At 42.9% G+C, this 15922-nt stretch overlaps 1 protein-coding gene across 4 annotated transcripts in view; it reads left to right on the plus strand.

Annotated features, from left to right (window-relative positions):
* Positions 1-15922, plus strand: part of LOC112251520 (1-phosphatidylinositol 4,5-bisphosphate phosphodiesterase beta-1-like) — a 281755-nt gene that overhangs the window by 152479 nt on the left and 113354 nt on the right. For all 4 annotated transcript variants that reach the window (XM_042300899.1, XM_042300898.1, XM_042300896.1 and 1 more), the window contains exons 6-7: positions 12143-12196; positions 14721-14796. In XM_042300899.1, the coding sequence (XP_042156833.1) occupies positions 12143-12196; positions 14721-14796 (130 nt within the window). The remainder of the gene's footprint in view (positions 1-12142; positions 12197-14720; positions 14797-15922) is intronic.

Raw genomic sequence — 15922 nt, forward strand, 5'->3', positions numbered from 1 at the left:
GACACACACTCACACACACACACACACACTCACATGCATACAGACACACACTCACATGCATACAGACACACACTCACATGCATACAGACACACACTCACACACACACACACACTCACACACTCACATGCATACAGACACACACTCACACTCAGACACTCACGTGCATACAGACACACACTCAGACACTCACATGCATACAGACACACACTCACACACAGACACTCACATGCCTACAGACACACACTCACACACTCACATGCATACAGACACACACTCACATACAGACACTCACATGCATACAGACACTCACATGCATACAGACACACACTCACACACAGACACTCACATGCCTACAGACACACACTCACACACAGACACTCACATGCATACAGACACACACTCACACACTCACAGAGACAGGGAAAGTTGAGGAGAGAGAGACAGGGAAAGTTGAGGAGAGAGAGGAAGAGACAGAGGAAAAGTTGAAGAGAGATAGGAAGAGAGAGAGGGAAAGTGAGGGAAAGAGTGAGGGTGAGATGGAGGAAAAGATGGAGAAGAGAGAGTGGAGGAAATGGACAGGGCTGCACATGACATGTATCACATCACACACACACATGCATACAGACACACACTCACACACACACACACACACACACACACACACACACACACACTCACATGCATACAGACACACACTCACATGCATACAGACACACACTCACATGCATACAGACACACACTCACACACACACACACTCACATGCATACAGACACACACTCACACTCAGACACTCACGTGCATACAGACACACACTCACACTCAGACACTCACATGCCTACAGACACACACTCATACACAGACACTCACATGCCTACAGACACACACTCACATGCCTACAGACACACACTCACACACAGACACTCACATGCATACAGACACACACTCACACACAGACACTCACATGCCTACGGACACACACTCACACACAGACACTCACATGCCTACAGACACACACTCACACACAGACACTCACGTGCATACAGACACACACTCACATGCATACAGACACACACTCACACACACACACACTCACATGCATACAGACACACACTCACACTCAGACACTCACGTGCATACAGACACACACTCACACACAGACACTCACATGCATACAGACACACACTCACACATAGACACTCACATGCCTACAGACACACACTCACACACAGACACTCACATGCATACAGACACACACTCACACTCAGACACTCACGTGCATACAGACACACACACACACTCAGACACTCACATGCATACAGACACACACACACACTCAGACACTCACGTGCATACAGACACTCACATGCATACAGACACACACTCACACACAGACACTCACGTGCATACAGACACACACACACACTCAGACACTCACATGCATACAGACACACACTCACACACTCACATGCATACAGACACACACACACACTCAGACACTCACATGCATACAGACACTCACATGCATACAGACACACACTCACACTCAGACACTCACGTGCATACAGACACACACTCACACACTCACATGCATACAGACACACACTCACACACTCACATGCATACAGACACACACTCACACACTCACATGCATACAGACACACACTCACACACTCACATGCATACAGACACACACACACACTCAGACACTCACATGCATACAGACACTCACATGCATACAGACACACACTCACACTCAGACACTCACGTGCATACAGACACACACTCACACACTCACGTGCATACAGACACACACTCACACACTCACATGCATACAGACACTCACATGCATACAGACAGACACACACACAGACACTCACATGCATACAGAGCACACACACACACACTCACAAACACACAGACACTCACATGCATACAGACACACACACACACACCACACACACACAGACACTCACACACACACACACACACACACAGACAGACAGACAGACAGACAGACAGACAGACAGACAGACAGACAGACAGACAGGCACGCACGCACGCACGCACGCACGCACACACACACACACACACACACACACACAGAGACAGACAGACAGACAGACAGACAGACAGACAGACAGACAGACAGACAGACAGACAGACAGACAGACAGACAGACAGACAGACAGACAGACAGACAGACAGACAGACAGGCACGCACACACACACACACACACACACACACACACAGACAGACAGACACACACACACTCTCACACACATATAGACCGTTGACTTTGTTGTGACTCATCCCCCGGTTCCTCTTAGCAACTCATTATCATCTCTCTCTCTCTCTCTCTCTCTCTCTCTGTGTCTCTCTCTGTCTCTCTCTCTCTCTCTCTGTCTCTCTGTCTCTCTCTCTCTCTCTCTCTCTCTCTCTCTCTCTCTCTGTCTCTCTCTCTCTCTCTCTCTCTCTGTCTCTCTCTCTCTCTCTGTCTCTCTCTCTCTCTCTCTCTCTCTCTGTCTCTCTCTCTCTCTCTGTCTCTCTCTCTCTCTCTCTCTGTCTCTCTCTCTCTCTCTGTCTCTCTCTCTCTCTCTCTGTCTCTCTCTCTCTCTCTCTCTCTCTATGTTTCCTTCTTCCCCTGTAATAGCCTTGTTTTTAGATACCAATCCGAACTGGTAACCATGACATACAAAATAATGATATCCATATTGATATGGAATAAAGAGATGTTATTATGTATCTAAACTATGGAGTCCCTCAAACACATTCAACTATTTCAGCTATTCATTCTAGCTTAGTTCAGATGGAAATCTGTATCATGAATGTTTTTTCTGCTGTTTCCTGTCCTGTCCTTTCCTGTTGTGTTGTGCCATACGGACCATCTAGTGAATGTTTGTCCATAGAGCTGAAATGCTCCAACCACTCAGTAAGACCCAAAATAAACTAAGTACCCTTACACACACAAACACACACACACACAGAGACACACACAGACACACACACACACAGACACACAGACACACACACACACACACACACAGACACACACACGCACGCTAAATAAACCCAGCAGGTCCACTTTTTTGAAGAAAGACAGTTTGTTCGATGAAACATTGGTTATTTCTATTGGACCAGGCTCCTATCCTCAGTAGGAACCGGACCTGGTAAATGGCCACTGGCCTTTCCGGTAAACTCTGACATTAGCAGTTTACTTCTGCACTGAAAATAGCTTTGCCTTATCTGGAAAGTAAACATCTCAGGCTGGCACAGGCTAGACCACCATTCTTCAGTCCTTGTCATAGGGACCCACAGGATGTGCAGGCTTTAGTTCCAGCCCTGTACCAACACAACTAATTTAGCTAATTCTCACCAAGACCTTGATTATTTTTAATCAGGAGAAGGACTTACCAAGAAAAACTCCCAAAAGGACTAATTTGAGGTAGAAAGGAGTTGGAGATTTCTTTTAGCTCCATTGTACAGAATGCGGACAGGTGACTGACATCTTCCTCAGAGTGACCTGACCATTGGTGTGTCTCGTTAACCAACAGGCCATGTCAAAATATACTGACATGGGTGAATCAATAGGCCATGTCAAAATATACTGTACATGAGTGAATCAATAGGCCATGTTAAAATATACTGTACAAGGGTGAATCAATAGGCCATGTCAAAATATACTGTACATGAGTGAATCAATAGGCCATGTTAAAATATACTGTACAAGGGTGAATCAATAGGCCATGTCAAAATATACTGTACAAGGGTGAATCAATAGGCCATGTCAAAATACTGTTACGGTTTTCTAGGTGTGAAGGAGAGTCGGACCAAAATGCAGCGTGTAGATTGCGATCCATGTTTAATGAACAACGTGAAACACGAATAAACACAAAACACTACAAAACAAAGAACGTAACGAAAACCGAAACAGCCTATACTTGTGTAAATAAATAAAGAGATAGGAACAAGGACACTAAGGACAATCACCCACGACAAACTCAAAGAATATGGCTGCCTAAATATGGTTCCCAATCAGAGACAACGATAAACACCTGCCTCTGATTGAGAACCACTCCAGACAGCCATAGACTTTGCTAGATAACCCCACTAGCTACAATCCTAATACATACACACCAAAACCCCAAGACAAACACACCACAATACAAAAACCCCATGCCACACCCTGGCCTGACCCAATACATGAAGAAAAACACAAAATACTTAGACCAGGGCGTGACAAATACACTGTACATGGGAAATATTTGGGTGCCTGTGAATCCGGAGACACAGAGACCCAAAAAATCTTGGCAACAACATTATTTTAAAAAACGAGGGGAAATAATTGTTTAGCCCCTTAGGATCCACAGTGTCTAAGAAGTACTGCCATAATGCCTCTTTGTTTTAGTTTATGTAAGATGTCACCTCCTCCTGTCACCTCCTCCTCATGTTCTATGGCTTCAAAGAGCAGGGAGGAATAGTGTAGTCCATGTTTTATGTTTTATGGCTTCAAAGAGCAGGGAGGAATAGCGTAGTCCATGCTTTATTACTAAGAGCAGGGAGGAATAGTGTAGTCCATGTTTTATTACTAAGAGCAGGGAGGAATAGCGTAGTCCATGTTTTATGTTTTATGGCTTCAAAGAGCAGGGAGGAATAGTGTAGTCCATGTTTTATGTTTTATGGCTTCAAAGAGCAGGGAGGAATAGTGTAGTCCATGCTTTATGTTTTATGGCTTCAAAGAGCAGGGAGGAATAGCGTAGTCCATGTTTTATGTTCTATGGCTTCAAAGAGCAGGGAGGAATAGTGTAGTCCATGCTTTATGTTTTATGGCTTCAAAGAGCAGGGAGGAATAGTGTAGTCCATGTTTTATGTTTTATGGCTTCAAAGAGCAGGGAGGAATAGCGTAGTCCATGTTTTATGTTTTATGGCTTCAAAGAGCAGGGAGGAATAGCGTAGTCCATGTTTTATGTTTTATGGCTTCAAAGAGCAGGGAGGAATAGTGTAGTCCATGTTTTATGTTTTATGGCTTCAAAGAGCAGGGAGGAATAGCGTAGTCCATGTTTTATGTTTTATGGCTTCAAAGAGCAGGGAGGAATAGCGTAGTCCATGCTTTATTACTAAGAGCAGGGAGGAATAGTGTAGTCCATGTTTTATGTTTTATGGCTTCAACGAGCAGGGAGGAATAGTGTAGTCCATGTTTTATGTTCTATGGCTTCAACGAGCAGGGAGGAATAGTGTAGTCCATGTTTTATGTTCTATGGCTTCAACGAGCAGGGAGGAATAGTGTAGTCCATGTTTTATGTTCTATGGCTTCAAAGAGCAGGGAGGAATAGCGTAGTCCATGTTTTATGTTTTATGGCTTCAAAGAGCAGGGAGGAATAGCGTAGTCCATGCTTTATTACTAAGAGCAGGGAGGAATAGTGTAGTCCATGTTTTATGTTTTATGGCTTCAAAGAGCAGGGAGGAATAGTGTAGTCCATGTTTTATGTTTTATGGCTTCAAAGAGCAGGGAGGAATAGTGTAGTCCATGCTTTATTACTAAGAGCAGGGAGGAATAGTGTAGTCCATGTTTTATGTTTTATGGCTTCAAAGAGCAGGGAGGAATAGTGTAGTCCATGTTTTATGTTTTATGGCTTCAAAGAGCAGGGAGGAATAGCGTAGTCCATGCTTTATTACTAAGAGCAGGGAGGAATAGTGTAGTCCATGTTTTATGTTTTATGGCTTCAAAGAGCAGGGAGGAATAGTGTAGTCCATGTTTTATGTTTTATGGCTTCAAAGAGCAGGGAGGAATAGTGTAGTCCATGTTTTATGTTTTATGGCTTCAAAGAGCAGGGAGGAATAGCGTAGTCCATGCTTTATTACTAAGAGCAGGGAGGAATAGTGTAGTCCATGTTTTATTACTAAGAGCAGGGAGGAATAGCGTAGTCCATGTTTTATGTTTTATGGCTTCAAAGAGCAGGGAGGAATAGCGTAGTCCATGTTTTATTACTAAGAGCAGGGAGGAATAGTGTAGTCCATGTTTTATGTTTTATGGCTTCAAAGAGCAGGGAGGAATAGCGTAGTCCATGCTTTATTACTAAGAGCAGGGAGGAATAGTGTAGTCCATGCTTTATTACTAAGAGCAGGGAGGAATAGCGTAGTCCATGCTTTATTACTAAGAGCAGGGAGGAATAGCGTAGTCCATGCTTTATTACTAAGAGCAGGGAGGAATAGCGTAGTCCATGCTTTATTACTAAGAGCAGGGAGGAATAGCGTAGTCCATGCTTTATTACTAAGAGCAGGGAGGAATAGCGTAGTCCATGTTTTATGTTTTATGGCTTCAAAGAGCAGGGAGGAATAGCGTAGTCCATGCTTTATTACTAAGAGCAGGGAGGAATAGTGTAGTCCTTGTTTTATTACTAATAGCAGGGAGGAGTAGCGTAGTCCATGCTTTATTACTAATAGCAGGGAGGAATAGCGTAGTCCATGTTATATTACTAATAGCAGGGAGGAATAGTGTAGTCCATGTTTTATTACTAATAGCAGGGAGGAATAGTGTAGTCCATGTTTTATTACTAAGAGCAGGGAGGAATAGCGTAGTCCATGTTTTATGTTTTATGGCTTCAAAGAGCAGGGAGGAATAGCGTAGTCCATGCTTTATTACTAATAGCAGGGAGGAATAGCGTAGTCCATGCTTTATTACTAATAGCAGGGAGGAATAGTGTAGTCCATGTTTTATTACTAAGAGCAGGGAGGAATAGCGTAGTCCATGTTTTATGTTTTATGGCTTCAAAGAGCAGGGAGGAATAGCGTAGTCCATGCTTTATTACTAAGAGCAGGGAGGAATAGTGTAGTCCTTGTTTTATTACTAATAGCAGGGAGGAGTAGCGTAGTCCATGCTTTATTACTAATAGCAGGGAGGAATAGCGTAGTCCATGTTATATTACTAATAGCAGGGAGGAATAGTGTAGTCCATGTTTTATTACTAATAGCAGGGAGGAATAGCGTAGTCCATGTTTTATTACTAATATCAGGGAGGAATATCGTAGTCCATGTTTTATTACTAATATCAGGGAGGAATAGTGTAGTCCATGTTTTATTACTAATAGCAGGGAGGAATAGCGTAGTCCATGTTTTATTACTAATAGCAGGGAGGAATAACGTAGTCCATGTTTTATTACTAATAGCAGGGAGGAATAGCGTAGTCCATGTTTTATTACTAATAGCAGGGAGGAATAGCGTAGTCCATGTTATATTACTAATAGCAGGGAGGAATAGTGTAGTCCATGTTATATTACTAATAGCAGGGAGGAATAGTGTAGTCCATGTTTTATTACTAATAGCAGGGAGGAATATCGTAGTCCATGTTTTATTACTAATATCAGGGAGGAATAGCGTAGTCCATGCTTTATTACTAATAGCAGGGAGGAATATCGTAGTCCATGTTATATTAGTAATAGCAGGGAGGAATAGCGTAGTCCATGTTTTATTACTAATAGCAGGGAGGAATAGCGTAGTCCATGTTATATTAGTAATAGCAGGGAGGAATAGCGTAGTCCATGTTATATTACTAATAGCAGGGAGGAATATCGTAGTCCATGCTTTATTACTAATAGCAGGGAGGAATAACGTTGTCCATGTTTTATTACTAATAGCAGGGAGGAATAGTGTAGTCCATGTTTTATTACTAATAGCAGGGAGGAATAGCGTAGTCCATGTTTTATTACTAATAGCAGGGAGGAATATCGTAGTCCATGTTATATTAGTAATAGCAGGGAGGAATAGTGTAGTCCATGTTATATTACTAATAGCAGGGAGGAATAGCGTAGTCCATGTTATATTAGTAATAGCAGGGAGGAATAGCGTAGTCCATGTTTTATTACTAATATCAGGGAGGAATAGCGTAGTCCATGTTTTATTACTAATAGCAGGGAGGAATAGCGTAGTCCATGTTTTATTACTAATAGCAGGGAGGAATAGCGTAGTCCATGTTTTATTACTAATAGCAGGGAGGAATATCGTAGTCCATGTTTTATTACTAATAGCAGGGAGGAATAGTGTAGTCCATGTTTTATTACTAATAGCAGGGAGGAATAGTGTAGTCCATGTTTTATTACTAATAGCAGGGAGGAATAGCGTAGTCCATGTTATATTACTAATAGCAGCCTGATGTTCTGCAGTGTTTCAACGCTCATTTAGTTTAGAAGAAGCCCAGCAGATGCATTTGAGCGTGTATATGACATCTGTGGTGCTACAATTAATGAAGTTTTGGATTTTGTATTCTTGACCTGTTCTCAGGTGGTAAAACACTTTAGTATTGGACGTATTGTCACAATGTACTGTACACAGTGGCCGCACTTGTTATTGCCATTGGGCAGGCCTGGGAGCCAAGTGTCACACTTCTTGCGTGGCTTTATTGATGTGCGTAACGGAATCTTCTAGGTTGTGTAAACAGGGGTAGGGCTACATACCGGACACCTCGCAAATTCTGGTGTGCTTTTCATTTTCCTCTGTCTCTAAAAGTGTAGCAAGATGGCCATTTGTAAAAGATAAAGAGGTAGTTGTTAGACCACGTTAACCATTAGTGGCCTGACTTTGAACCTCCTCTGTCACTGGAGCCACTGAGAGAGAGGTGGGTGCTATGATGACCATTAATTATTAGTGAGGGCCACTTAGGGGCCAGGACATAATGCCTGCTTCTGTTACACCCTGCCTAGTGTAGAGAGAGAGAGAGAAAGATAGAGAGGGAGCGACAGAGAGGGAGAGAGCGAGAGAGGGAGAGAGAGAGAGGGAGGGAGGGAGAGCGAGAGAGGGAGGGAGAGAGAGGGAGAGCGAGAGAGAGCGAGAGAGGGAGGGAGAGCGAGAGATAGGGAGATATAGGGAGAGAGAGCGAGAGAGAGAGAGGGAGAGCGAGAGAGGGAGAGAAAGGGAGAGCGAGAGAGAGGAAGTATGAGGAGAGAGGGAGAGAAAGGGAGAGCGAGAGAAAGGGAGAGCGAGAGAGAGAGAGTAGGAGGGAGAGCGAGAGAGAGGGAGAGAGCGAGAGAGAGGGAGAGAGAGAGAGGAGAGAGAGGGAGAGCGAGAGAGAGCGGGAGAGCGAGAGAGAGCGCAGGAGCGAGAGTGTGTGTATGTGCGTGAGTCTCCAGGCTATTTACGGCACACAGAGATCTGTGACTGGCTACACTGCCAACACATCGCTTCCTCTGACTAGTGGAGTGCAGCGCAGTTAAATGTAAACACACGGACCTATCGAAACACTCATTGTGTTCCACACATACACACACCACACATACACACACCACACTCTTTCTATGACGTCGTGTACATGGATATTTCTATAAACCAGGGTACCAGGGAGGATGACCTACAATGGGTAGCTTGTTACAGCTGTTGATAAATCATTGACAATAATCTGCCAGTATTCTCCATGTCATTACAATAAGATATACGGGAGATCACAGCAATATTCAATCAAATTCACAAGTTGATTTATAACCTGTGTTTTCTCATGGTTGGTGTATTGACAGATTTGTCCAATTATATTGTGTGACATAAAACATAACTTTTCTGTAACTATGTAACATTGTGTCTCCTTACAGTATGTTATGGGGAGAAACAGTTTTCATGGGCAGACAAATCCCGCAAAAATGAAATAACCTAGTGGGCTTCTTCACAGTGTCATCTGGTAATGAAATAACTTAGTGGGCTTCTTCACAGTGTCATCTGGTAATGAAATAACTTAGTGGGCTTCTTCACAGTGTCATCTGGTAATGAAATAACCTAGTGGGCTTCTTCACAGTGTCATCTGGTAATGAAATAACTTAGTGGGCTTCTTCACAGTGTCATCTGGTAATGAAATAACTTAGTGGGCTTCTTCACAGTGTCATCTGGTAATGAAATAACTTAGTGGGCTTCTTCACAGTGTCATCTGGTAATGAAATAACTTAGTGGGCTTCTTCACAGTGTCATCTGGTAATGAAATAACCTAGTGGGCTTCTTCACAGTGTCATCTGGTAATGAAATAACTTAGTGGGCTTCTTCACAGTGTCATCTGGTAATGAAATAACTTAGTGGGCTTCTTCACAGTGTCATCTGGTAATGAAATAACCTAGTGGGCTTCTTCACAGTGTCATCTGGTAATGAAATAACCTAGTGGGCTTCTTCACAGTGTCATCTGGTAATGAAATAACTTAGTGGGCTTCTTCACAGTGTCATCTGGTAATGAAATAACCTAGTGGGCTTCTTCACAGTGTCATCTGGTAATGAAATAACCTAGTGGGCTTCTTCACAGTGTCATCTGGTAATGAAATAACTTAGTGGGCTTCTTCACAGTGTCATCTGGTAATGAAATAACCTAGTGGGCTTCTTCACAGTGTCATCTGGTAATGAAATAACCTAGTGGGCTTCTTCACAGTGTCATCTGGTAATGAAATAACTTAGTGGGCTTCTTCACAGTGTCATCTGGTAATGAAATAACCTAGTGGGCTTCTTCACAGTGTCATCTGGTAATGAAATAACCTAGTGGGCTTCTTCACAGTGTCATCTGGTAATGAAATAACTTAGTGGGCTTCTTCACAGTGTCATCTGGTAATGAAATAACTTAGTGGGTTTCTTCACAGTGTCATCTGGTAATGAAATAACCTAGTGGGCTTCTTCACAGTGTCATCTGGTAATGAAATAACCTAGTGGGCTTCTTCACAGTGTCATCTGGTAATGAAATGTTGGTTACCATGTTACACCTGCAACTTGAAACAATAGAAGGGGCTTGAATTACCCAACTTGAAACAATACAAGGGGCTTGATTTACCCAACTTGAAACAATACAAGGGGCTTGATTTACCCAACTTGAAACAATAGAAGGGGCTTGAATTACCCAACTTGAAACAATACAAGGGGCTTGAATTTCCCAACTTGAAACAATACAAGGGGCTTGATTTACCCAACTTGAACTTGAACTTTAAGCTCAGTAATTCAAGTACTGGAATAGACTTACCTTGAAAATCAGACATTTCCCCAATTTGGTGCTTGCGAAGTCCTTCTAATTTATTGTATCCAATTTATAATTCTCCTGCTCCCTTATAATTATCCTTGATTTCATTTTTGATCCGTTTTGTGAGAGATTTCATTTTCTTCCCGACGCTTCAACTGAAGGGTGATGTGCTACTCTGTTATTATGAAGACAACAATATCTAATGCTGGCTTGGCTTTCCACACAAATCCTTCCATTACAAAGGAAACCTCTTTTTTGGTTCTCTTTCCCATGATAAAAACAGAGAAGCCATTCATGGCTTTATTATGTGTTTCTGCGTCAGCCACACTGGCTGCAGAAAAGCCAGGAATGCATCACATTCACATGCTTTTTGGACACTTTCTGCATGCTTTTTGTACACTTTCTGCATGCTTTTTGGACACTTTATGCATGCTTTTTGGACACTTTCTGCATGCTTTTTGGACACTTCATGCATGCTTTTTGGACACTTTCTGCATGCTTTTTGTACACTTTCTGCATGCTTTTTGTACACTTTCTGCATGCTTTTTGTACACTTTCTGCATGCTTTTTGTACACTTTCTGCATGCTTTTTGTACACTTTCTGCATGCTTTTTGTACACTTTCTGCATGCTTTTTGGACACTTTCTGCATGCTTTTTGGACACTTTCTGCATGCTTTTGGACACTTTCTGCATGCTTTTTGTACACTTTCTGCATGCTTTTTGTACACTTTCTGCATGCTTTTTGTACACTTTCTGCATGCTTTTTGTACACTTTCTGCATGCTTTTTGGACACTTTCTGCATGCTTTTTGGGGAGCTTGGTTGTATATTAGGCCCTATATGTATAATTATATACATTATACATTTGCAAAACTCTGAGGTCCTTAAAATGTCACATTAAGTGCCTGAGAAAGTCCCTAATAGTCCTTGAATTTGAATTGTCGATGTCTGTATGAACCCTGCTTAAAGGATGTATAGTTCTAGTCCTATCTTGTTGTATAGGAGGAGTTATGGGTCAATATGTATATATTCCTCTAAATTCACATGTGGAACTGGATAAAAATCATCTTTATTTTTGTTTCAAACCATTTTGAAATGTTGATCTCAATGCCACACGTTGGCCCCATTATTTCTAGAAAGGCCCATATCTAATCTGTCATGTCCTCTATCCTACAGATACACACGACTGAAGCTACAGCTCAACTCTGAGGGATGCATCCCTGTCAAGAAGTACGTCTCTCTCTTTTTTTCTTTTTTTCTCTCTCTTTCTCTCTCTTTCTCTCTCTTTCTCTCTCTTGCTCTCTCTTTCTCTCTCTTTCTCTCTTTCTCTCTCTTTCTCTCTCTTGCTCTCTCTTGCTCTCTCTTTCTCTCTCTTTCTCTCTCTTTCTCTCTCTTGCTCTCTCTTGCTCTCTCTTTCTCTCTCTTTCTCTCTCTTTCATTCTCAATTCAATTCAAGAGGCTTTATTGGTAGTAAATATCACACTCAGTAAATATTACACTCAAGTTACAAAATAATAAAGACATTTCAAATCCTTCTCTCACTCTCTCTCTCTGAAGATATGAGGAGACAGATCAACCCAATCTCCTTCTCTCTTTGTCATTTCTCCTCTAACCCTCTCTTCCTCTATATCTTGGTCCCTTGACCCCGCTCCCCACTTTCTGTCTCTCTGTCTACCTACAGTATCATCTCCTCTATCCATCTCTACTCATTTGGAGGGCGCATCTGTCTGTGTCTGTCTGTCCTTGTTGTGTTTTAGTGGACATGGGTGCAGTGCTCCCTCCATCTCTCTCCTTTCCCTCTTCTATCGCTCCCTCCATCTCTAGTCCTCCTCTCTGTCTATCTGCTCAGTCTGAGTGGAGACAGTAGACAGCAGGGAACTCTGAGCACCATCACCCCAGACTAGAAGTGTAGTGGAAAGCAGTGGAAAGCCCCTGTGATAACCTCACTCAGAACTATAATGGGAGAGTAACAGAGAGAGAGAGAGAGTAACAGAGAGAGAGAGAGAGTAACAGAGAGAGAGTAACAGAGAGAGAGCGCATAACAGAGAGAGAGTTACAGAGAGAGAGAGTAACAGAGAGAGAGAGAGAGTAACAGAGAGAGTAACAGAGAGGGAGTAACAGAGAGAGAGTAACAGAGAGAGAGAGAGTAACAGAGAGAGAGTAACAGAGAGATCAACAGAGAGAGTAACAGAGAGAGAGCAACAGAGAGAGTAACAGAGAGAGTAACAGAGAGAGAGTAACAGAGCAAGAGAGTAACAGAGAGAGAGTAACAGAGAGAGAGTAACAGAAAGAGAGTAACAGAGAGAGTAACAGAGAGAAAGAGTGCGTAACACAGAGAGAGTAACAGAGAGAGAAACAGAGAGAGAGAGAGTAACAGAGAGAAAGAGTGCGTAACAGAGAGAGAGAGAGTAACAGAGAGAGAGTAACAGAGAGAGTAACTGAGAGAGAGTAACAGAGAGAGAGTAACAGAGAGATCAACAGAGAGAGTAACAGAGAGAGAGCAACAGAGAGAGTAACAGAGAGAGTAACAGAGAGAGAGTAACAGAGCAAGAGAGTAACAGAGAGAGAGTAACACAGAGAGAGTAACAGAAAGAGAGTAACAGAGAGAGTAACAGAGAGAAAGAGTGCGTAACAGAGAGAGAGTAACAGAGAGAGTAACAGAGAGAGAGAGTAACAGAGAGAGAGAGTAACAGAGAGAAAGAGTAACAGAGAGAGAGTAACAGAGAGAAAGAGTGCGTAACAGAGAGAGAGTAACAGAGAGAGTAACAGAGAGAGAGAGTAACAGAGAGAGAGAGTAACAGAGAGAGAGTAACAGAGAGAAAGAGTAACAGAGAGAGTAACAGAGAGAAAGAGTAACAGAGAGAGAGTAACAGAGAGAGTAACAGAGAGAGAGTAACAGAGAGATTAAAGAGAGGAGAATAGCAGAGAGACATCTTGCAGGCTTATATCAGCTTGATCATCACTGCCACGTCTCTCCACAAGATTACAGAGAAGGAAAGTCAAACATTAACATTTAATGGCTCTACTTTTTACTCTATTTACTGCAAGAAGGAATTATAACTAGGAAGTAGAACACAAAAAATGGCTTAACATATTTCTCTGGGTATATTAGATAATGAATATATTATATATTAGATAATGAATATATTATATATTAGATAATGAATGGATGCCTTTATCTGCTGGGATATGGATGGTTCTGTGGTGTGTGAGGCGTTATATGGATGGTTCTGTGGTGTGTGAGGCGTTATATGGATGGTTCTGTGGTGTGTGAGACGTTATATGGATGGTTCTGTGGTGTGTTTGAAGGTAACTATGATGTTGTGTTAATGCTTCTCTGGTGTGTGATGTGTGAAGCTGCCTGTATGAATGGATCGGTAGTACCTGTGATACTGTATAGCAGGGTTTCCTACCTGGCGGCCAGCGGGACAGGTTTCATTTGGCCCCCCAAGTTTCCATATATTTTTTTACCTTTTAATTTTTTACGCTTCACTATTGGACGTGAACAACTGTAAAAACACCACAAAATCAGCTCCAAGTGATTTACAATTTGGGAATCTGTTCCCAAGTATTCTCACACATAGTGGAGAGGCACATGTGATTTATCCAATTTAAGAACAAATGACTTGTAACTATGTTCTGGCCCGCGGCTGAATCTAGTAGATGATCCCTGCTGTATATTTTGTTTGATGCTCTATTAATGTTCCTGAGGTGTGTTTGTGTGATTGTGATGATGTAACTGTTGTTTCGTCAGTATCTTCAGGATGTTCTCAGCAGACAGGAAACGAGTAGAGACAGCTCTGGAGAACTGCAACCTCCCTTCTGGGCGGGTAAGAAGCGCTTATTCCCTTTCTCTATCAATCTCTTTCTCTGCCTATCTATCCCTGCTTCCAGGTCTGTTCATCTCCATTCATTATCTGTATGCTATCTTTTCAATATTCTATCAACTATCAACCCATCTCTCTCTCTCACTCTCTCTGCCTCTCTGCCTCTCTCCCTACCCCTCTGCCTCTCTACCTCTCTCCCTACCTCTCTCTGCCTCTCTGCCTCTCTCCCTACCTCTCTCTGCCTCTCTACCTCTCTACCTCTCTCGCTACCTCTCTCTGCCTCTCTCCCTACCTCTCTCTGCCTCTCTCCCTCCCTCTCTCTCTCTCTCTCTCTCTGCCTGTCTCTGCCTCTCTCTCTCTGCCTCTCTCTCTCTCTGCCTCTCTCTCGCTCTCTCGCTCTCTGCCTCCCTCTCCCTCTCTCTCCCCCCTCTCTCTCTCTCTCTCTCTTGTTCAGATCTGATCATAATTGCTATTTAAGGAATGTAATTGGTGTGGATTCATCCTTTATAGTCATTCACGTGATTTCCCATCATAAGAGCAATTTTTTGTCTCAGTTATTGACACAGATGAGCCTCGGGGGAGGGAGGGAGAGAGAGAGAGATAGAGAGAGAGAGAGAGAGCTAGAGAGAGAGAGAGAGAGAGAGAGAGAGAGAGCTAGAGAGAGAGAGAGAGAGAGAGAGAGAGAGAGACAGAGAGAGAGAGAGAGAGCTAGAGAGAGAGAGAGAGAGAGAGAGAGAGAGAGCTAGAGAGAGAGAGAGAGAGAGAGAGAGAGAGCTAGAGAGAGAGAGAGAGAGAGAGAGCTAGAGAGAGAGAGAGAGAGAGAGAGAGAGAGCTAGAGAGAGAGAGAGAGAGAGAGAGAGCTAGAGAGAGAGAGAGAGAGAGAGAGCTAGAGAGAGAGAGAGAGAGAGAGAGCTAGAGAGAGAGAGAGAGAGAGAGCTAGAGAGAGAGAGAGAGAGCGTTCGCACGTGTGCCTGTGTCTGTCTGTGTGTGATGACAGAAGTTGTTTCCCCCAGCCAGATGTCACAGGGGAAAGCCTCTGTATTCTCGGTAGTTCCTCTAATGTTTGTCACAGTAAAATAACACTGTCTGCAAGGAATAGCAAGCAATTAGTAACACACACACACATGCC

Source organism: Oncorhynchus tshawytscha, linkage group LG18 (genome assembly GCF_018296145.1).
Source record: "Oncorhynchus tshawytscha isolate Ot180627B linkage group LG18, Otsh_v2.0, whole genome shotgun sequence".
In the NCBI taxonomy this organism is placed as follows: domain Eukaryota; kingdom Metazoa; phylum Chordata; class Actinopteri; order Salmoniformes; family Salmonidae; genus Oncorhynchus; species Oncorhynchus tshawytscha.